Raw genomic sequence first — 24,945 nt, forward strand, 5'->3', positions numbered from 1 at the left:
AAAACTCTATATGGATGCTCTTGCAAAAAGAAAAACTCTCTGGGAAGGGCCTCTAAAGGAGAGATGAAATGGCCTTAGAAAAAGTGCAAAGTCCTTTAAGAGAGCTTCTTATTAGCTGCTCCTCTCTGTTGTAGCAACATTTATTATGATAATAACTCAGGCATAAATCAAACCACAGGAACCTTCAGTGCCTGTGAGGTGACAGGAGCGATTCTGATGAATAAAACTCCACTCTGTTTTTCTCAATACTCTATAGTGATTAGGACAATCAAGAAAATGAAAGTCATAAACTTCAATCTAGAGGAAAGGGTAAAATGGAAAAGTTAATGAAACTAGGCATGGCTGTTGAATTTTTTTAAAAATCCTGATTACCTTTTATTAAGATATTATAAATGTTTCACCCTGCCCTGGAATCAACTTCAAGGAATTTCAAATATTGTGGTCTGCACATAATCAACGAGATTTAGGTGAAGGGAAACTAATGAAGCTTGATGATGAATCATTTTAATTGATCCTGGGTCTGGCTGCACTGGGAATCATCAGGCTTCAATTTGGGATTTCAAAACATGGCTAAATGAAAACAGGTAAACTATAACTGATCAGATGAGTGTTCTTTTTTTTTTTTTTTCTGAGATGGAGTCTAGCTCTGTCACCCAGGCTGGAGTGCAGTGGCTGGATCTCAGCTCATTGCAATCTACGCCTCCCGGGTTCAAGCCATTCTCCTGCCTCAGCCTCCTGAGTAGCTGTAATTACAGGCATGCACCACCACACCCAGCTAACTTTTTGTATTTTTACTAGAGATGGGGTTTCACCATGTTGGCCAGACTGGTCTCAAACCCCTGACCTCAAGTGATCCTCCTGCCTCACCCTTCCAAAGTGCTGGGATTACAGGTGTGAGCCACCGCGCCCGGCCTCAAATGGGTCTTAAAGCATACTCATAAGAACATACGATGAGAAGGAAAAAAATAAGTATAAAGAATAAAGCTGCTTAATAAAAGGTATTTATCAAACACATATGGAAATGTATAACAAGGAAAAAATGCAAGGATATCCATAACTAATTGGTCTCTTTGGAAAAAATGCAAGGTTGTAGCATTTTGGCATTGTTATCTCTGAGTTTTCATTGTATCCCATTATATTCCAACTATACTGCACTACAACGTCGCAGCTCAAATTAAGTTATTTTTACTTTTAAGCAGAAGGAGAGTTCTGATGTCTAATTTATTTCAGGTTTTTAAAAACAGTGTTTTTCCTAAGTATGAATTCAATATTTTAAAAATATTATCCTAACAGCCTTCGTGTATTAGTAATGCCAAGCTCATGTTTCTAATTAGCCAGAAAGCAGGTAGGCAGTAAAACATATTTGTGTAAAAAGGAGGGATAGTAAACTTAACTTCACACCTCATAAAAAGCTTTGTAGTCATCCCAGTGGTGGCTCTCGGCATCCTGTAAAATGCTTGTAGCACAAACTCTGACGCAGTAGTTCGTAACCTGAAACTGTAGAGTGTTGATGAATTCCTGATATCGTTGGACAAGCACCAGGAATATGGGTCTGTTCAGAGAGAATGATCAAAGAGACAGAGATTTAAGGCCTGTGCAGTAGGAGATAACAATCTCCAGTACTACAAATGGTTTTGATTATTAGATATCAATCATTCATTTCCTCTTAATGCTGAAGTCTGCATCCACATTCACTTTCCAAAAAGGAAAAAAAAAAAAAAAAAAAAAAAGCTGGTCTTTGTTTTGCAAGCCCTTTGAAAACGTACATCTGCTGTTCTCCAAATATGCACTTCAACTTGAGACAAACTGTATTGTCAATACATCATTCAAAAATGAAAGTATTCTTTGTAAGCCTGTTATTAGAGATCAGTGCATTATTTAGGCATTAGGTTATTGTTATTACTAGAGAACAACATGCACTTGTCAGAACCAACTTTTATAAAGCTATCAAATGTCCCACAAACACATTCTTTATTTTTAAAAATTGTAATTTTGTAGATATCAATTATCTCATAAACTGTTTTTTAAAATTCTACAGAAATATTAAATAAAATGATTTCCGGCACATTTTGTTTATAAATTCAAGCATGAATCACAACATCTGACTACTTATGAGAATTAAAAAAATATCACAGTTATACCCTACATCAAGCCAAATTTATTCTACTTTTATCTTTAGCTATGAATATTACACTGCTTTCTTTCATGACTAACGGACTGCAAAGGCTGGATAAAGAATATAGAATAGATTCTCGGGGTCACACAGGACTGCTAAGTCTACATGTTTCTTTTGCAAGAAGCCATGTTATATCTAGACAGTGTAAGGGCAACAAGAAAGGCCTTATGATAATTAATGCCTGTGGTCATTTTTATCTCTATACAGAAAACATACTGCAGTTTTAGACTACAAATACATGAAAATTAGACTGCCAGATGCTTCCTCTTCAAATATTATACTTTACTACTAAATGGCTGTCCTGAAATATGTTTACATTGATCATTAGAATAGATTACAATGCATTTATTTTCTAAGTCCGCTCCACGAGACAAGAAGTCTATTTTTCCTTTTCAGTGTGGTGAGTATAATGCACCTTACAAAACGAAAGGGTGTGTTTATTCATGTAATAACAACATGAGGAAAATAGTTGCGCTGGGTTAGGGTGCAGAAAATGCGTGGGTTTTTGAGTGTGCCTTTAGAGATAGTACCTTTCTTACTATCTATGTATCTAGTTTAATATATCCCATGCTCCACCTTTTTGATATTTCCTAGTTAAGACAAATGAAAATAATTCACCTTGTTAATTATTATTTTCTCTTTCTCAAATCTTATTACCAAAATTTCATTCCTGTGATATCCAAAGATTACACGTTTCTTTAAGCGTGGCCATCAACTTAATTTAAACAACACTCACTTTTTAGTCATTTCCTTCATCAAATTATCATATCGCTTGAAATGCTGGAAGACATACACTGCTGTGGAGAGGTATGCGTGCAAGTTTTTCAGGGGTGCTTTGGAAGGAACCTCCTTGGCTCTCTCTTGCAGTCTCTGCAGGACAGCTGTTGCCACTTTACAACAGGCCTCCACCAAGTTTGCTCTAATTTCCTGAAAAGAATCATCCCTGCATGCCAGAGCCAGTGGAAGCATTGTGTCAAGTTTTTCCATGATGTCAGAACAAAACTAGGGAGAAATAAATGTGGCACTGAGTTATTTGTATTCTGACAGCACCAAGTAATTTATGGACAGTGGAGCCAAATTCCTAAATAATGAATTTGGCATCAAACATAAATATAATGACGCAGCTTTGTAATAATCGATTTCTCAGTTGTAGAAAGTTAAATGTTTTATGTCAAATAAGGAAATACCAAAACAATACTTCTCTCTATATAACTTTCAAACCTTATGCTTACCAGACAGATATTATGAAAAACTCATGAACCAGCTATACATGACAATACCTTTATCTGTAGTTAGTAGGACTCAGAAAATATATCCTTGATATTGTATAATATCAAGAAAATGTATCCTTGATATTGTATAATATCAAGAAAATGTATCCTTGATATTAACGTTTGCATTATTTTTTAAACTTATTCTAATTTTCTTTTGCTAAATTGCCATAAAGGGTTTTTTAAAATTAAATGCCACATATAAATGTCAGTGCAATTTAAATAATTTAGAAGAATCAGAAACAGTCTCATGTAGCATCTTCTTATTGGTAGGGTGTCAGCAACTTTTAGAAGTGATGAGTCTAGCCTTTCACAATTTATTATATATCTTCTCTTTCTTAATGGCAGAAGGGAGGTGTGACGAATGGAAAAGTAAAGCCTATCTCCACATTGGATCAGTCAACACAGTTACCTAGGGAATGTTCTGGAGCCTTAGAGTGACTGTGGCAGAATAAGGAGGTCATCTTCAAAAATTCTTTTAGAATATCCCAATCGACCGGGCGCGGTGGCTCACGCCTGTAATCCCAGCACTTTGGGAGGCTGAGGCGGGCGGATCACAAGATCAGGAGATTGAGACCATCCTGACTAACACGGTGAAACCCCATCTTTACTAAATATACCAAAAATTAGCCGGGCGAGGTGGCGGGCGCCTTTAGTCCCAGCTACTCGGGAGGCTGAGGCAGGAGAATGGCGTGAACCCAGGAGGCGGAGCTTGCAGTGAGCCGAGATCGCGCCCCTGCACTCCAGCCTGGGCGACAGAGTGAGGCTCCCGTCTCAAAAAAACAAAACAAAATAAAAAAAGAATATCCCAATCATAGGTTGCTGAAATCATTCTGGATTTAATGCCAAGTGACTGTATTTACCTCCTATTTTCTCAGTATGTTCTGTGACTTTCAAAGCACATATGGAGATGTAAGACTGATACTAATGAGATGAAATGCTCATTAAGGTGTTAATGAAGACTTTTTTAAGTGCCCAAAGCTAGAAAAGACAGCACTTCCTTCAACCTCCTAAATTTTCCTGGAGTCATTCAAACGTATAATCAAAACAGGTGGTTTTCCCGGGGTTTCCCAGCTCCCCATGAAGTCACAGAGGCCCCTTTTTGGTTGCCTCAGATTCATGGAGCAACAAGTTAGCACCAGGTATAAGTCCTTTCGGGCAGCAGTGGCCCATGGATACCACTGAAGAAAACTGGTACTGGGTCAAGTACCAAGTACTTGCCAAGGGACTCCACCATTTGATCTACAGGTCCTTTTTGCAATGCCTTATACTAAAATAAATCCCATCATACCAGTCAGCAGTTTGAAAGGATTTCATATACTTGCTTTTCCAATTTTCTTTGGTTGTTCCTCCTCAGGAAACATATGGCTGTCTTGCCAAACTTGCTGGACATTTACAAGGTTCATAGCATAGCTCACAGCTGAAGACCTTTCATTCTGTTCCTGTTGGAGAATTTTTGTGGAAAAACCTTCAATTGCAGTTACTACGCAGTGTGCCATGGGAAGAGACACTTCTTTAAATGCACTTCTCCAGCCAAAATCTAGTAAGGTAGCCTGAAATATAAATGTATATGAAGTCATGTTAATCTTAATTCAGCAACAAATGTTTCTATTGTTATAGATATAAAATTATTACTTTCATTCAACATGTTGAATATATTCTTTGATATACTGTAAAAGCCATTCTTACAACCTAAAAAATATTACCTAGTGAATAAAGCAATATACAAAAACATGTGCATTCTTTACACACAGTAATATAATGACATTTCATTTTAATTCATCAGTAGATTTAATAAAAAACTTTTTAAAAAATTTAATCTCTTAAATATAGTTCAATAAAGCCATCTTTACAAGAACAGAAAGCTACAGTTACTATTTATCACATAAAACAACCTTTAAATTCAATATATTTAATAAAGTCTAAATTAGATTTTTATAGTCTTTTTTATAGTTTATTGTTAACAAGTATTGCAACATAAGGCAGCATTTAATATTCAACTTTTATTTCTTTTTCACTCACAGAACTCCAGACAAGCCAAAAAATAGCAATAAGAAATAAATTTCTCAGAGAAAACATACCACTGCACTTCCTAGATTTTTACTTGCTTAGAATTTTAGTCTCTCCAGCTGCAAAGTCATAAGCAGCACTACTTTTGTTCCAAGAATGAAGAATTAAAAGAATCTGCACTGTTCTATTGTGGTGGCTGGGGGGGTACTTGGAAGGGAGTAGAAGGGGTTGAGGTACAGTTGAGGGGCTGATGTTTTCTTTTTTCCTTTGGTTTATGGCTCATAAGGCAATATATTTATGAATGTATATTTTCTCCAGGTCTCCTAACATTCTCTAAAGTTCCAAAGCATTATGGGTAGTAGGCTGAACCTATGCTTAGAATTCAACTTTCCCTGTTTTAATGTAACTTTGTTTACAGTAACGTGCCACCTACCCCAACTTCAGAAAACCCTGAGCTCCATGTCCCTGACTGAATCACTTATTTTTCTTGATCTCAGGGGGTTTTTTGCTAGAAAAACAACAGAGTCGAATTGTATGATTTCTATGGTCCCTTTTATTTTAAAATTACTGAAATTATGATTATAAGCCTAATTTTCTTATATGTACAACTCATTCAGCAATAATTTATTTTTTTACATATACTGTACAAAGTAATAAAGGTGATTCATTTTTTAGAGCTAAAATTATATGATTCCATGACTCTATAATCAGAAACATAGCTCTTGCTCTCATTACGCTCATAACTAAATTGTAACGGAACTTTCTGAAGATTATTTGGATCTCAAGCATCAGAGGGCCTAAAACACATCTCTCTTATCTTATATTTGCATAAAATTCATCAAAAATCATGCCAGTAATCCCAGCACTTTGGGAGGCCAAGGCGAGCAGACCACTTGAGGTCAGGAGATGGAGACCATCCTGGCTAACACAGTGAAACCCGGTCTCTACTAAAAATACAAAAAATTAGCTGGGCGTGGTGGCACGTGCCTGTAGTCCCAGCGACTCAGGAGGCTGAGGCAGGAGAATCGCTGGAACCTGGGAGGCGGAGGTTGCAGTGAGCCGAGATTGCACCACTGCACTCCAGCCTGGGCGACAGAGCGAGACTCCATCTCAAAAAAAAAAAAAAAAAAAAATTCATCAAAAACTGAATCTGCTCAACTGATATAATCTTCTTTCTTATAAGAGAACTTGGAAGTGGCATAGTTATAGCCCTGTGCTATGACAGTAATTCCTTGGGACACATTTATGAAAAAAATGTAAAAATAAAACTACCTCCATGAAAATTCAAACAAAAAAATTCTGATTTTTGTTTTCCCCATCAGGGCATGTCTATTTACTAAAGTCATTCATTTATTCACTCAAGCAAATATGTCCTGGTGGAAAATGTCATTAATTGCCATGGCTGTATTGAATTTTTAAAAAATTTTTTGTGCAGTGAAAGTTACCTTTGCCCATGATAATATACATGTAATTATAATATGTTGGCCTATCTGAATTCTCTTTTCAAATATAGAAAAACAAGTACATTAACAGCTGCTCTTAAAAAGAAAACTGAAGGCCAGGCATGATGGCTTACGCCTATAATCCCAGCACTTTGGGAGGCCGAGGCAGGCGGATCACCTGAGGTCAGGAGTTCGAGACCAGCCTGGCCAACATGATGAAACCCGGTCTCTACTGAAAATATAAAAAATTAGCTGGGCATTGTGGTGGGCGCCTGTAATCCCAGCTACTTGGTAGGCTGAGACAAGAGAATCGCTTGAACTTGGGAGGCGGAGATTGCAGTGAGCTGAGATTGCACCACTGCACTCCAGCACGGGTGACAGAGTGATACTATGTCTCAAAAAAAAAAAAAAGAAAAGAAAACTGAAAACCTTTACTTATTCAAACCTCCAATAGTTTATTTGTTCTTATGAAATATAGTTTGCTTACTTCTACTCTTCTCATCTAATATTTGGCATCATACATATTCCATTTAGACTAGAGAACACTTACTAGTTGTTCCAAGGGAAAACAGAATCACATGGTTTTCTCTTCTATGCACGAAGTAGATAATCTGTTGAATCTCTATTTCTATTATTTAGTGCTCATTTCTTAGTACTGATTTTGATTTTTGGTTAAAGCATAATATATAACTTAGGATTTTCCCGATTATTAAAGGCGAAAACTCTGTTAAAACTATGTGTTGTTTTGTCTCTTTAAATATTTACCTAGTTTATCAGTCAGGGTCCATTCGAAAAGCAGAAACCACTCAAGATTTTTCAAAAGGAAGAATTTTAATGTAGGGTTTTGGTTACCTGCATGATGGAAGATTTGAGAAGTCAAACATGGACTGTGAAGCAGGCCAGATATTAATAGAGCAGGAGGCCGCAACCACCCCTAGGGCTGGAGGAATTTAGAAAAGGGACTAAGTTATGGAAGAGTAGCTCCTGGGGCTACCAGTCGAAGCTAAAGCCCAAGCAGACCTGCCAGGTAGAACTGAAGTCATGCAGGGCAGGCTGCATGGTGGGAACAGGGCTCAGGGTGGAGATAAAGGTGTCACAGCCATTATCAGAGATGTTCCTTAAGACAGAGAGAGGAGAAGAAGGGCTCTGATTTCTCTGCAACTCCTATGCTCCATCAATGCCTTCCATGAGGTCTTCCATCAATGCCTTTAATTGGCTAAACCATCCCAGAATCCGAAAGCAAGGGGGCCTGGAAAGTGTAATTCTCTACAATCTAGAGCAGAGCAGAGTGGTAACAGGTTTTGGGACCAAACAATCACAGGATGGGGATCAAAAATATGAGGCCAGTTCAGATGATTGTTTCCTTTTCCTTTTTAATCTCCATTTTCTTGCTATTCAACAATTATCTATAGCCCACATCCTCTAAGTGCAGACCCTGAGTCAGGATAATAACAAAGATCTCTTGACTTCCATCTCTCTATTCCTCCCATGGAATAGATTTTATATGAAGACAGCATCCCCACTAAAGTGAATTTTCATCAAAAACTTATAAGCCAATTTTCAATCCAAAATTGAAAAATTATTTTTTTGTAGCAAAGGGTAAAACTCAAGACATCTTGATTCCTAATGGATTCACAGGCATATGATGATATTATATGTGAATTATAAAACACTTCTTTTTCCTTCACTTACCTCTTTTCCTGGTAGCGATTGCTCAGAAGGAATATTGGTTTCGTTTGCTCTAGGTTTTTCCATTACAACTTCTCTATCGGATTTCTCCAAAATTCCTAAGCAATAGAAAAGAAAACAAACACACTAATATATATTGTTTAAAAAGCATACTAGATGTGATTTATAAATTCAGGTAAATATTAACTACGTAGAAAAGTTCTATCCACAGTACATACATACATATACACATCCACAAATAACAATATATAGAGAATATAGTCAAAAAGATGGAGGCTCATGTCACCATTACAATAATGACAGAATCAAGATAGAGTCCTTTTTCACATAAAACTTGATGAAATCTACATCCAAATTACATTCATTTTTGATGTACATAAACATATAATCTTCAAAATAAAGATTTTTGTCATTAGTTTATTTTCATGTTGATAATGTAAGAGGACAAAATAAATATTATTTCCTTGTTCATTTAAAAAGTTAATTCTAAAGTACTATATTTTAAAAATGGTGGTATTTCCTAGCATGTTAACTTCAAACAAAGAAGAAAAATACATAAACATCAGCATAACGAGAAAAATTATACCCTTAAGCATATCAACGATTCATTTAAAAAACACAAACTCTGAGACGGGCATAAAATAATCCCTAGTTCCAAAAATGGAAATATTTCCACAACTTTTGTTTTTTACAATTAAGAAACTCTTTTCCATGGGAAAAAAAATTTGATCTATAAAAATGTAATAAATAACTACTCCAAAATAAATCTTTCTACTTTTCCATTAAGATTAGATTAATGATAATTTGATTCAGTATGAATAATTTAAGGTTTACTTTTTTTGGCTTAGACATGGTATATGATGATGAATTCTATGTTATGATCTAACTTTTCTTTTTTCCCCTCGATTTACCAAGAATCAATTTCTTTATGCCTGGGCAAAGCAAATTTCAAAATCTAACTGACTTTATCAGTAGGGACTCTGACCAATAGAGTCATCCAGTAGATGCATGTTTTCTTTTCCTAAATCTGGCTCTATGAACTTAATTGTGAATGATTTCTAAGGAATACAGTTGATGAAATAGAAGTGTTTTGTTCTGATGTTAATTTCAACCATCTTGTGCATAAAGTGCGTTAAAGGTAAAAATTCCATTTGGTTGGCAATAACATCACTATTTTGGGAAATTTTATCAGAGTTTACATATTCTGAGGAAAATTTTTCATCAACTCTAGTATTTCTTAATCATCTTTGGATTTGTGAACACTCTAAGAACATGATTAAAGTGACAGAACACTGCAAACAAAAATGCATAACATGACTGTATGGCAGGCACATGTGCATCTCACACACACACACACACACACACACACACACACAAAATTGGGGATTTCCAGGCCCTCTTGTAAATCTCATTAACTAATCCAATGGACTGCAGTTTAAGAATCCTATTCCATTTCTCAAGACACATCACAACACAGAGAAGGTTTTAGACTCAAACAGTGTTAGACCATTTAACTTAAAATGATTTTTTATGGCTTGTATTTTATGATATATTTTCAAGAAGATGGTGTTACAAATAAGGATCACTTCCAATTGAAATAAAATCCAGATTAGTCAAAGATTTTTAAATAAAGAAAAATGCAACTATAAGCTTATTAAAAGAAAATATGGAAAATTTTTTAAAAGATCCACATAGAGGAGACTTTTCAGGACATGAAATGCAGAAACCATAAAGTAAGTCTGCACAACAAAAATACCATCAACTGTCAAAGTAGATATGACAAGCTGACTTGCCAATCTTTCTCAAAATGTCCACTTTCTGAAAATTAATAGTTTATTTTTTAGCAAAGTTTCCAGTTTACAAAAAAATTGAGCAGAAAGTACAGAAAGTTCACATATACTTCCTCCCTGCCCTCAGTTTCCTCTACTGTTAACATCTTGCAATATATGGTATATTTGTTACAGCTGATGAACAAATATAAAAATATTATTATTAACTAAGTCTACAGTTTACATTAGGGTTCACTCTTTGTGTTGTGCAATTCTATGGGTTTTGCCAAATGTATAATGTCATGTACCCCCCATTACTCTGTCACACAGAATAGTGTCCATGCTTTAAAAATTCACTTTGCACCACTTACACATCCCTCCTCCCCATAACCCCACCCTGGTACCCACTAATCTATTTGCTGTCTTTATAGTTTTGCCTTTTTCATAATGTCATATAGTTGGAATCATATAGTATGTAGCCTTTTCACATTGGCTTCTTTTGCTTAGTGATATGCATTTAAGGTTCCTCCATGTCTCTTAATGGCTTGACATCTCATTTCTTTTTATCGATGAATAATATTCCTTTGTATTGATGTACCAAAATTTGTTTATACATTCACCTACTGAAGAACATTTTAGCTGCTTCCAAGTTTTGGCAGTTATGAATAACGCTGCTGTAAACATTCCTGTGCAGGTTTTTGTACGGATGTAAGTTTTCAACTCATTTGGATAAATACCTATGAGTGCAATTGCTGGATTGTATGGTAAAACTATGTTTAGCTTTGTAAGATACTGCCAAACTGTCTTCCAAAGAGCCTGTACCATTTTGCATTCCTAACAGCAATGAATGAGAGTTGTTCCACATCCTTGCCAGAATTTGGTGTTGTACGTGTTTTGGATTTTAGCCATTCTAATAGGTGTGTAGTGTCATCTTGTTTTAGTTTGCATTTTCCTAATGATGTGATGTGGAGCATCTTTTCATATGCTTATTTGCCATCTGTATATCCTCTTTGGTGAGGTGTCTGTTCAGATCTTTTATGAATTTTTAAATTGGGTTGTTTGTTTTCTTGTTGAATTTTAAGAGTTCTTTGTATATTTTGGATACAAGTTCTTTATCATATATGTGTTTTGCAAATAGTTTTTTCTTAGTTTGTGGCTTATCTTTTCATCCTCTTTATGATCATGCCTGTTTATTTAGCAATTCTACTTTTGAAATTTACCATCCAGATATAGTCGTGTACATATAAGAAATAATTAAGGAAATTTGCCATATAATGTTTTGTGGTAGCAAATGAAGAGAGAAAAAAATCCTAACTGTCCATCAATCAATAACTGGTTAAATTATGATACATGCACCAATGGAAAACTATTCCTCTAGTAGAAATAACAAGGTGTTTCTACATTTTCTAAATTGTTATAAAAGAGAATTTCTACATAGTATGACAAGATTTTGAGTTATTTTTAACATGGAGGTATGTACGAAGTAGTTACTCTTTCATCCTATTTAAAAGTTTTCAGTTTTTTAGAACAGAAAAAATAATAAAGATAAAGTTGTTAATGACAAGAAGGGACAAAGTTGGATTCTGAATGTCACTTTACTTTTCTATAGATAGCTCATTTAGAAGGTATTTACTTTGGAAAAATAATACTAGATTGAAGTATAAGCTTTGCAGATCTGTTTCTGGAAGTAACTGTCTGCTATTGTGTAGCTATAGTTTAAGACTTACGGAAAAAGTTAATTATCTTGTATTTATCATTTCACTCCCAAATACATTATGTTTATTCACTCAAAGTAATGTGCTCAGATGTTTATACAAACCATCTGCCTATATTCAAGACGACTAAGGAAAAAAAGAAGCTTTCCAAGACTCCTCTTGCTGGTGAGCAATTCTACAGTAAGATATAGAAAATGAATTATGAAGCAATTATGATAGCCTTTAAAATATAATCCCTCTCCCCCAAATAAAAATGGTTTAAAAAAACTTAATTCTGTACAGGGAAGCAAAAGTTATCATCTTTAGATAGGATTACTAACATGGGATCTACACTAATGTGATATATTCTGGATTTAACAAATTGTGGCATTTTTACATTTGTTTTCAAATGTAAATGGTCAATTTTGAAATTTGGCAATGTAAAACTCTATGAACTCTAAACATTTGATGAATTATTTCATATATTTTAAACATGTATTTAAAATCTATACACTTATTATCATTGTCCAGAGAAGGTAGCCCACTTTCGGCTCATCACTGTAAAATATAGTTATTTGCATGCAGTCAATACTGGTTTCTTTAAAAGCATGCCTAGATTAAGAACCTCAGAAGAGTGCAGAGGGTCACAAGAATGCCAGCTGCTCAACAGCTTCCCCTACAGAGTTCTTTGTGGTTCATTTTATACTTCTGGTTAGTTTCTACACTGCCGCTTTCTTTCATAGAGAGTAGAGGTTGGCAGTACTTCCCTGTGACATCCACTTTCACACCCAAATTGGTGTTCATAGGTTCCCATTGTGTGCACTACAAAGCAACTTGCCTTGTTGGCAGCTCTAAGTGGGAACTACAAGTCTTTCTTTTCTTCACTGTTCTTTTTCTGGCTCACAAGCAACCTCCTACCAAAAGCTGAATCTGTAGAAGAGACTACATCCAAGAGATAATACCATGAAAAAGTATGAAGAGAAACCCAGGTGGCCACCTTGCAAATTTCCAATGTGGAAGCCTTCGACCTCTCTGCCCAAGAAACAGCTAAAGTCCTAGTGTAATGAGCTTTACAAACCCTAGGAGCCTCTTTACCTTAACTACATACGCCTCCCTAATACAATCCCTTAACCATCTAGCTAAGGAACTCTTAGAAGCCATTTGACCCCTCTTAAGACCCCCTAAGAGTACAAACAATCTTTCAGAAGATCTGAAATCTTTGATTCTTCTGAGACAAACCCTAAGTGTTCTTCTTACATCCAATTGAAGCAGCCATTGCTCTTTGTCATTGCTGGGGCTAAAGAAAAATGAGGGCCAAGAAGCCTCCTGGTTTAGATAAATCTCAGATGCCACCTTTGGAAAAATTGAGGAATTGCCCAAAGAACAACTTTATTCCAAAGAAGCATTAGAAATGCCCCATAAATCAAATCCACGGCCACTCCATAAGATATCATCACCTAATACAGTAAGGCACCACAACAGTCAAATAATGTCCTATCATTTTTTGAAGTGAGAAAAATAGAAAACCATCAAATCATGACCAAACAAAAGCAAATAATGACAAAATATCTTTTCTTTCTCAGAAAATATTTATTGTATCTCTACAAAATCTCTTGTCTACAATCAAATTACTGAGAGAACGGCCAATTTGGCTAAGTCTACAATATAATAGTAAACATCAAAGTAAAAAGTAAAATATTTGGTTAATCATTTTTATATTTTCTCTATGTGATGTTAAGTGTCTGGACATTTTTAAAAAATCTGCACAATGAAAAAAAAAGCCCTCACTTTTCATCTGTTCATGTGTTTGGGTTACATAGACATCGTAGGCAACTCTTTCCAAGATCTTTATTAGCAAAATATGCTCCAATCAAAATAAACACGCAGGAAACCAAATGACTTCCTCTCTATTTTCCCCCCTATTCTCTTCCTCACCAGATTTCTAAGCAAAACATTAACTATCATTAATACCCAATAGTTAAGATATAGTTGGCTTCCTTAATCATCCATTTCAAGGAGTCTTTTCCTTCCTGATTTAAGAAACCAATGCTTTTGATAAGAATTGATTAACTTGGATACACTGAATAAAACATTTAAGATTTTTCTTGACAATTTCCCTCAAGATCATTCTTCTCAGGAATCTATTTACATAAAGCTGCGTCACATTAAATCAATCTTGGCTTTGCGACCAAAAAATATGAATTTCAACAAAGAAGACTACATATATCACCAGGAGACGTTCTAGTACTTAGACACTTCTTATACTTGCCCCTTGAAATTCCTTCTACATCCTGTGTTTGATAATCCACAAATGTGTTCATATAGTTCACTATTATTAACATGATATTGAAGTTGCTTTTATCTGCCTTACTGCTTATAAGATGACACATTTGCAACAGTATCTTGTGGCAAATTATGTATTTGCTCTGTTGACTTTCATTCACGAATGGCAACCATTGCTCTCAAATATCCAGCATTTGCAAGTCTCCACATCGCCTCATCTTAATCTAATGGAATTGAATCACCTTTTTCAAAATTGTTCTCCTTTTCTCTAAAGTCAGCATGCCAAATCTATGCTTCAATTCTTGGCCATTTCAGTGTTACATCTTTATAATACCTCCTAACGCAATTCTAATTTTGAATTTATGCTGACTTTAAGAAGAATAAAGTTCACAAAACTGACTTAATTCCCAAGAGTCTAGCCTAGGACTAATACAAGATGATTCAAAATGGGTAGAAGCCTAGATGTTTTGAAGTTCATTCTGTTTCTTGATGCATACCTCAGAAAAGGTCTATTAGAGATGTAGATGAGAGATGACAAATCTTAGCCAGGCATGGTGGATGAGTACCAACTCCAATGTCAACTGTTCCAGGAACCAATATGTCAATCAATAATTCGGATATCATATTTCTCTATTCAGACCTCTGTTTGACCTCACAGTCAAACTCTATCTAAAAGACGTTTTAAGGGTCCCATTCTCTCCTAATTAGATCTTTGGCTTTTTTTTGGGTTGGCTTCAGAAATCTATAGTCCATCTTTATTTTTTCTTCAAATTCTCTCCAAATTTGAAAAAGTAATCTATGTTATTTATTTTATAATATAACAGTGTTACCTAAATTTCATCTGAAACAAAGAAGGCCAGTAAACTATGTTTAATGTAAAACAAAATCCAACCCTATAACTTTTGTGACATTATTTACATGGGCAAAGTAAGTAAAGGAATACAAGAGTAAACATAATAAGTGAAAATAATTTTACCAAGAGATCGGTTTTGGGGATTAAATTTTTCAGACTAATTGTTAATCACTCGCTTCCTTCACTTTTTTTTGCAGATGCAGCAAATATATATATATTTACACTCCTTAGAATGGCATATGGTATCACGTAAAGGAGAACTTTGTATATTTCATTCTGAGGAAAATGAAAATTTTTATAAATATAGATATGATAACAGAGAACATACCTCAACCATTATACCTTTGAATTTTACCTTTAATGTTGGAAATATTATTCAGTACACACAGCATGGCTTTTTTCAAAGGGATTTTGTTAAGACTAAACTAAAAACAACATATTCCATAATTATAATTACTATTTTAACAACTCACATTTATTGATCATTTATGATATACTAGACATTTTCTTAGGTATTTTATTTTCACTGTCATTTAATTCTCACAACCCTATATAACATTATAACATATCGAAATCTGAAGCATCTAATCCTGAAAGAAAACAAAGAGAAAATTAATGTAGTCCTACATCATTATTTTGAAGGTGAGAAAATTCAGGTCTAAGGAGACTATATGTTCTGCTCAAGATCATCTGGGTGCTAGGAGTAAAAGAAAAGACACTAGATCACCCAGTCTGCTTATTCTTTCCATAGGCTAGTTGTGTTTCTTTGAAAAGAAAAATTGATCTAATTTTAGCTAAAAATCATTCAGAATTGATGTATGATGCTTTGTCAATTAGAATTAAGGAACTTGCCAAGCATGAAGGATAAAAATGTGTGCATTTTTACATATAATGCGTGGTGTGCATTATACCAAATGCTTATTTAAAGAATTCTTTCATGTGTGTTTTTTTCAAGTAATCGTTTTCATTCAAAGCAGCAGAAAGCAAAAACACAGAGAAATTATAGATTTACAAATTTAAACAAAAGAGGATATTACCTGAAGTATTCCTGGTTATCTTGAGTGATAAAAGTATTTCATCAAACAATTCTTGAACACCTTTTTCCAGTTTCATAAAGGATTTTATGAGCTGCGATAAGAATTCGACTTTGTCTAAAGGGAGAGAGAAGTTTCTTCCTTTCTGTGGGCATTCAGGAGTAACTGTGAAAAGAAAAGATCAATACTGTCATACATTTTATTTACCTTCTTAGTAAATTTTAGAATGATCTATGTGATTCCATAAACCATATAAAAACTAACAAGTTCCTCCATAATTAAACCAAATTAGTTCATTAAGAAATACATATAAAATCTCCTAGGAGTATCTTTTCTTCTGGGAAGCTGGAGATGAATATTCTGTTTCAGGCAAATATAGCAATTAAATAATTAGATTGATTCTCAGAGTTATAAATAGAAATTTGATTTCTTGTAAAATCACATCTTACGCATTTCTGCTTTTTTTTTTTTTCAGTCTGGCATAACTTAAATCTAATGACAAGGAAATATTACACAAACTCAAATTGAGGGACAGTCTACAAAATAACTGGTCTGTACTTTGTGAGGAAGTACAAAGGCCAGGAAATGACCTAGTCTAAAGGAGTCTAAATAGACATTAAGTAAAACTGAAATTAATACATAATCAGCATTTTATTTTCATATAAAAGACATTCTTGGGATAATTTGGTGAAATCTGACTGAAGTCTACTATGCAATGCTATTACTGTATGACTTAATTTCCCGATTTATATAGCTGTATTGTGGTTAAGCAAGAAAATGTCTTTGTCTTTAGGAAATACATACTGAAATACATAAGAGTGTCTGCGGACTATTTTCAGTTCAAGAAAAAATAAAATTTTGCAAAGAAAGAGAGAGAGAGAAAGCAAAAGTGGAAATGTGGTCAGATATTAACATTTGGGAAATTTGAATGTAAAGGAATTCTTTGTATTATCCTGGCAACCTTTTTGTAAGTCTGAAATTAAAATAAACATTTTACAAAACACTATATTAAAGATACACTCTTTAAGACCTTATAAGTGTTGTTCCTATCATTAAAAAAAGCAAATTAAGGTAGCTATTGAATCTAGGCTACATAATTCATGAAGTCATGTTTAAAAATAACTTGTCTAAATAATTGTGATATCTATTATTTGCGTAAGAACAATACAACTTAAAGGTTGTTTTTTTGCCCTCTTATAATTATGCTACTAGTAAAGTCACACTATCATTTTAATATGATAATAAAATCCCTTTATACTCTTTAAGAGTATGGAGAATAATTCACTTATTTCATGTTCTTAACTCCAATTTGTTGCTTTCATTTTAGATTACATCACTAAATGGTCTTTTTGACCAAGTTTTAAAGGATTTAAAAGAATCCTTTCTCTATTAATGCCTTTTCTTAAAACATATTTAAGAGACAGCTTGAAGCTTAATCGTAAATTGGAAAATTTGTAAACTCCTACAAACTTAGCACAAAATGCCTTTGGAGACAAAATACAAGTGCTATTCAAAAACTGTATAGGGTCTGGCAATTCCATGGGAAAAAAGATTACCTTCATCACATGGATGGTAGAAGGAAGATTCCAGAAATCTAACAATTTTATGGCTATTCCACTTCACTTCAGTGAAACTTTAAAATGTTAGCATCAAACTTGTAGTCCTATAATAGTCTTTCACTGAGGACCAAAAATGTCATGATCTCTTCGCAGGTACTATGAGAAAGAGCTGTCTACCAACTTAGACTGTAAAATTTAGTACTGTTCTGAAACAGTAAAAAGGTTTTAAAAAATCTGCAAGTAAATACAAAAACTCTGTTTCATCTCTAAGTTGACGTTAGCCCAATATACATGAAAATCTAACTCACATCTACTGTTCTTCTATGGGCATGTTAGAGAACACAAGTATATATAGGCAGCATATACAACTAAGGCTTTGCCAGAAATATTATGCCCCAAAATGAAAAGAGAACACATATATTATGTTTTATTTAGTTGGTACTTGATTCCCATTTGATCTATTTGACTTATCTTAAGCTTTGCTTATGTAGATGAGTGGCTATTTTAACCTTCTAAACCTTAAATTTCCTTTTGGACCTAAAATGTTTATAAACCAAATTTTCAAAGGCTTTAAGAATCCCTCCTAATTCTTTACTAGGAAAGGCCGCTCAATAGTTTCACTAGAAATTAAGCATGTTTAAGAAGTCTTTATCTGGCTCAATTCCAAATTGGAAGTCTTGTGAATGTTTATAAAGTAAGCAAAGAAACACCACATGAAGAATCTTTAAGAGTCAAAATTATATAAGAGTGCTTGCTACTTGCTGAAAATTATGCGAGGTCTGAGGATTCTAGATGAAAAGGTCTTACTTTCATGACCTGGATTTAGAAGAATCTTGTATTCCAGGAATATAACAATCGTGAAAGGTAAATCTTCTTTTAATTCAGTGAATCTTTATAACTAAATAATGTAAGAGGACAGAATGAAATATATGACCTAAATCTGATCATTTTTTTGTCCCAAACAACCAATGATTATGGGAGCTGCCCATTAATTAGTAGTCCTTATTTTCTATTACTATCAGCTCAGTGTTCTCCCAAGGGGTATTGTACAGGTTCTCAATTTATGGGGAAAATAATTCTGTGATAAATTCATTTTGTGAAAGGCCAATTAAAGCAAAATTAAGCACAAAGGATGAAGTAGCATTTCCCAAACTTATTTGACTTATTTTACCTCACAGTATCTCATAGGACTAGTGTCCTAATCATCACACCTTCACTCATGATTTCTATCTGCCTAAGCATATGTTTCTCTGTCCCTTAAACTCTTATCGTTAACAAAATTAGGAAAGAGTTTCTCCCAGCAGAAATTCCTTTGACCATCTCCTTTGCTAAATTAATCTCCTTCCCGCATTTTTCAGTATTATTTGTTTGCTCCTCCCCTCTAAGTTACCTCTCCAGAAAACATTATCTGCCAGCCTGGGCAACATGGCAAACCCCATCTCTACAAAAAATACCAAAACAAACAAACAAACAAATTAGCTGGGCATAGTGGCGTGAGCCTGTAGTTCCAGCTACTCAGGAGGCTGAGGTGGGAGGATCACCTGAGCCCGGAAAGTGGAGCTGCAGTGAGCCGAGATTGCACCACTGCACTCCAACCTGGGCCACAGAGTGGGACCCTGTCTCAAAAACAAAACAAAACAAAACAAAAAAATGGCTCCATCTCGGCTCACTGCAACTTCTACCTCCCGGGTTAAAACAATTCTCCTGCCTCAGCCTCCTGAGTAGCTGGGATTACAGGCACCTGCCACCAAACCCGGCTAATTTTTGTGTTTTTAGTAGAGACGGTATTTCTCCATGTTGCCCAGGCTGGCCCTCCTCGGCCTCCCAAAGTGCTGCGATTACAGGCGTGAGCCACGGCGCCCTTCTGAAAACTTTTTGGATACAGTCAATCCAGGAGTTCTTCTTCCCCCACTAAGCCAAACTGGCCTTTATTTATTTATTTCAATCACTATGGAACTGTTGTGCTTCAAAGTTTTGGACATACATGTTTACACACAGGCAACTCTGTTTGGCCTGCTGCTAACCATTGCTGTAAAATATCTGACATAATAACTATTATTTGGCTATGATGAGCTCTATGATTCTTAGGAAATACACAGTTCTCCTAAATCACCAAAATATTATAAAGATAAAATTAAATTTTCATTTTAGAGAAAGTATTTAATTTACCATCAACTAGATGAGTAAGCCCACGTAAATAATGAGGAGATAGTTGAGGGTTTTTTCTTTATATATAATTTTAATAAGAATTTTTCTAATAGGCAATATAAAATATTCTGCTTTATTATTTAGTGTATTTAAAACAATGTAAATTTTTCTTCATGATAGAGTTATAATGAAAGTTATTTATTTCTATGCCACACTCAGGGACTAATGTTTGTCCCTCTGTTAAAGGGCATTTCTCAAATTGCTTTCATTTTAGATTATATGAAAAGGGTTCTATGACCAAATAAGCTTGGGAAATACTACATACTGAATTCTTCTTAAAGTAATTCACAAAGCTAATTAGTATATTAAAGTCTCTATTTCCTGCCATAATAAAGTAATAACTTTCTAAACTTAGTGTTTCTCAAACTTTTTCGAGCAATGAACACCAGTTTATCAACACAGATCTACTCACTTCTGAGATATTCTCAGAAACAGCTGTGTGGGGGACACTGCTCTGGATTCCTCTACAACTTGAGTATTTATATCTGCTTTATAGATTTTCCTTTCATTGTTAGACCTTTTGCTGCGGGTTCTTGTTGTTGGTTGTATGGATGACTTTACCAGTACCCTCTTCCACTTGTAAACCACTGCTTCTAACATTATCACAGTATTTTTGCAGACCCCTTTAAGAAACTAAGAAAAGTCTTCTAAAGCCTCCTAGACCTTCTCATTGAATTCAATTCATGTAGTCACAGTGTGAAGGCTAAACAGAACCACCTGAAGTCCATCTTTGGCTCTCACAGGGCAGTATGGTTCAGGATCTTCTGTAGCATTAAAAATGCAAATTTCTGGATCTTCTCCAGAATTAATGAATCAGCATCTCTACGGGATGAAGCCCAGAAATATTACTTTTAATCAAGTGTCCCAAGTGAGTCTTTTGTATGCTGGAGTTTGAGATTCCTGTCTGAGGGGTTCATGAGCTTTAGATAAATACCCTTGTAGGTTAAAAATCACTCTCTAAGCACCAAAAAAACTAGATTTGGGTCTCAGAAGTCAACCAAAAAGTTGCTATTGCATAAAACACCAGTGACTTAAAAAAAAAACAAAACAAACTCCACTTTTTTGGCTAGGCATGGTGGCTCACAACTGTAATCCCAGCACTTTGGGAGGCTGAGGTGGGTGGATCACCTGAGGTCAGGAGTTCGAGATCAGCCTGGCCAACATGGCGAAACCCTGTCTCTACTAATAATACAAAAATTAGCCAGGCGTGGTGGTGTGCACCTGTAGTCTCAGCTACTTAGGAGGCTGAGGCATGAGAATCACTTGAAATCGGGAGGCAGAGGTTGCAGTGAGCCGAGATCATGCCATTGCACTCCAGCCTGAGTGACACAGAGAGAGACTCTGTCTCAAAAAAAAAAAGGAAGTCTAACTAGTAGCTAGAAAATCATGGAGGACCTGCAGGCATTGTTTTTATCCACTTTTTCCATGTCAAGAAATTTATGACTTTTTTACTTTTAGAAGAAGTATGGAACATCTGTAGGACATTTCTAAGAATATAGCCTACATATTTGCCCTGGGCAAAAGAAGAACTGCTGTTAGGAAAAAAAAGCTAAAGAATAGTTGAAGTTCCTTAGACACAGTCAACACAAGTGTAAAATGATTTCCATGAGGCCAAAGACTATATCCAGCTTATTTGCCATAGTATCACAGAACTCAGCATAATCTCATACAAAGTAGGTACTCAAAACACTGATTAAAAAAACAAAGTGAATGAAATCCCATCGATCCTAGAAATAGTTAGGTTCAGGCCAGAACAAAGTAAGATTTTATACCAAAACCTAAAATGTATTCTTTAAAACAATAAATAATTACAGATGTTTTTAAGTTCATAAATAAATATTTACAATATTCTATAAACATTCCTTATAGTATTCTGCTTGACAAAATAAATTTGAAGATTACTTCCAAAATAGAAAGCATGTGCAAAAGGCTATAAAAGAATGATGGGTTGGGAACTTGAAAGAGTATATTGATAATATTTTTTCTAAAATATGACTTTTGTGTGTTAAAAAAATAAAATATACTTTAGGAAAAAGAAATTTCACCATAAAAGGTGCGCAGATATTTACAAAACTGTTATCCTACATTTTTAAAAAAGTCTTCTTCTCTGTCTATATATATTTGTAAATATATATATAGGTATTATAGATATGTGTCTAGACATATACACATACACATATCTATAGGCATATCACACATAAAGAATATAGACTACAGATTATACACTTAAAGGTGTTAAATGTTAGTTATACCTAGTTCAAGTATTAACCCCATTCTCTTCTAGCAAAATTTAGGACATTGAAAATAAATCTAGAGGGACATTAGGTCTCCTCACATTTGATCTGCAACAAAGCAGAATTTGAAATAAATATCAAAGTCCAGCTAAATCAGACAAACCATAAAAATACAGGTAGTGGCTGCAAGCACACATATTATTTTCCAAAGTTATTAGCAACAGAATTCTTATTAATAATAGTGGTAAGATACAAGAGAAAATGAGAAGCTACACAATCAGATAATCTGGAGCTGGAGGATCACTATAATAGGATAAAAGGTGCACATTTCAGTTTTCCCAAGAAAAACGAACATTAGCCACCCTATTATTGACTGTAAATGGATCCATTTTCAGTGAAGAGGTATTCTCAGTGCCACCAGACAAGCGACGTAAAAAGAGGTGACACACAAAAGCTACTGAAAGTCTTATTATTCCAGGTGAAATTTATGACATAATACAAATGGAAGATCTTCGCTCCAGTAAAGAAAACTTTTAAACAATATTATAATATGAAGTCAGCAGGGACCACGTAGGAACAAACAATAAGCAGTACTTCTCCCAGGACCCAAGTCACTTCCTGAAAGGAAGTGGGACTCCAGAGCCCACTAAATGGATAGCAGTGGTCTGAAGAAGCACTGGGCCTCCTCAAATGCTCGGTTCCATGGAGCCACAGCAGGGGAAAGAACAGAACGCAAACACCATGATCCTGAGTTTGTAAAGGGCCTTCTGTGTCACTAGTAGCTAGAAAATCATGGAGGACCTGCAAGCATTGTTTTTGTCATGAACACTAAGATGAAATTGAAACTGTTTTTCCCCTTTTCTTGAGGCGTTATTGTTATAACTTTTACTTATTTTGAGAATTTATAAGACTAGAAAAGAATTTGGGGCAAAAGTACGACAAGGAATATTTACACCTTAGTTTGCAGAACTGAATTTCTTACTTCTCATCTCTTTTGAGGAGGCTTCCGTACGTACCACCCAATATACACAAGGTAAAACTTTGAAATAAATTGAGTGAATAAATGAGTAAATAAATGATTAAAAGAATGACATGAATATCTATGAAGTTAAGTGAAAATGTAACCCAACACAAGCTGAATATGTGGAAATTCAGATAACCCACAGATAAGTGTCAGGACCCCTCTTCTAAATGGTGAGAGAATGGGGAAGGAACTATTAAGGAAACTGAGCCTCATGAATGTAAATGAATCTGACTTTGAATTTAGAAAACATTTAACTCTTAGAAGCTAAAAGTTGGACTCCTCCTCCTCTCTCTGTCTTTCCCCACTTCTGGTGTCGCCACCCCACCACCAATTTTATCATATGTTTATTTATACCATTGTTACCCGAAGCACAGAGGTGGCACAGCGGAGGGGCTAACACACAGAAGCTGTAGCCAGATGGCTTGGCTTCAAATCTGGGCACTGTCCCTACTACCAGTATGACTTCGGACAAATTACTTAGTCTCTTTATGTCTCAATGGTATACGAGTTAACACAGAACTGTTCTTGGGAGGTAGTACTTGCTATACAAACGTTAGATTTTAGTCTCATCTCCTCTGAGAAGCCTGCCCTCAGACCCCAAGCCAGGTCAGGGTTTTGTTCTCCATGCTCCTTCCTATTTTGCCTTGCACAACCCTTCATTTTAGCATTTACCATGGCACATTACAATGGTTAGTTTGAAAGTTGTCTCTCAAACTTTAAACTCCTTATAGGCAGAGATCTTTTTTCCCCATGATTGCATTCCCATTATCCATCGCAGTGCCTATATGAATGAATAGCTTCAAAATGGTACATTTGGGTTATCATTAGTGAGTGTTAGAGACAAAATCAACTGCTTTTAACTTATTTTAATTGGCTTTCTCCCCCTCCATTGTAAACATGCTTCTTTTAGTAAAATACTAAATGAGTTTCACATTAATTACTGTATGACAATTTTAACAGGAAATATTTTGGAGAGAAATAATGATAAACACCATATCAGAGACCTATTTCACTATAAACTACTTTAAATATTAACTGTTATTTAATTGACTCCATCTCTAAGGTTAACATTCATGAAGTTGAATGGCAGCCCCACTCCAAGACCTTCCATTGCATCTTTACGGCGTCAGTTCTTCAAAACACTGGTTTTGTTTGTGTATGTGCATGTGATCATCATCTTTTAGAATCTAATATAAGCTATGCATCTATGTTCATAGAAGGATGTTTTGCATATAATTCCAAGAGGTTCTCAGGCCTTAGAGTTCTACTGATCATCTGGCTAAGGCCCTCTGCCTTGGTCTGGTCTGACTTTACCAGAAATAGACCCTATAAATCTCCCTCTCATTCAAGAGACCTGTAGTTTCTAGAAGTTTCTACTTCCCTTTGCAAGAATAAGTGCTTTCCAGCTTCCACCTCAGAAATTCATCACTCTTCCCATTTCATAAAATTAAATATCTTAACACATTTACATAGATAATTCTCTTAGCCTATTACAATATAGGCCTTGGGTAAGGTGATGTGATATACTGAAAAATAACTAATGGTGTCACCCTTTCAGGAATTTAGACAAATACACTGATTAGCACAAAGTGGCAACTGCTTCCATAGAGGTACATGACAACCAAAATATGTATTAGAGAGACTGAATTGCTAGTACATACAATATCTGCATTTTTGTTGTTGTTGTTGTTGAGACGGA

At 35.0% G+C, this 24,945-nt stretch overlaps 1 protein-coding gene across 8 annotated transcripts in view; it reads right to left on the reverse strand.

Moving 5' to 3' along the window:
* Positions 1–24,945, reverse strand: part of KIAA0825 (KIAA0825 ortholog) — a 473,030-nt gene that overhangs the window by 323,617 nt on the left and 124,468 nt on the right. For all 8 annotated transcript variants that reach the window (XR_010133628.1, XM_055387134.2, XM_063705867.1 and 5 more), the window contains 5 exons: positions 16,225–16,386; positions 8,592–8,686; positions 4,773–5,000; positions 2,913–3,178; positions 1,402–1,552 (listed from right to left, as the gene is read on the reverse strand). Coding sequence is in view for 7 of the 8 variants with exons in the window: in XM_055387134.2 (XP_055243109.2) it covers positions 1,402–1,552; positions 2,913–3,178; positions 4,773–5,000; positions 8,592–8,686; positions 16,225–16,386 (902 nt within the window). In the remaining variant the exon portion in view is untranslated. The remainder of the gene's footprint in view (positions 1–1,401; positions 1,553–2,912; positions 3,179–4,772; positions 5,001–8,591; positions 8,687–16,224; positions 16,387–24,945) is intronic.

This window comes from Gorilla gorilla, chromosome 4 (genome assembly GCF_029281585.2).
Source record: "Gorilla gorilla gorilla isolate KB3781 chromosome 4, NHGRI_mGorGor1-v2.1_pri, whole genome shotgun sequence".
Classification (NCBI taxonomy): Eukaryota; Metazoa; Chordata; class Mammalia; order Primates; family Hominidae; genus Gorilla; species Gorilla gorilla.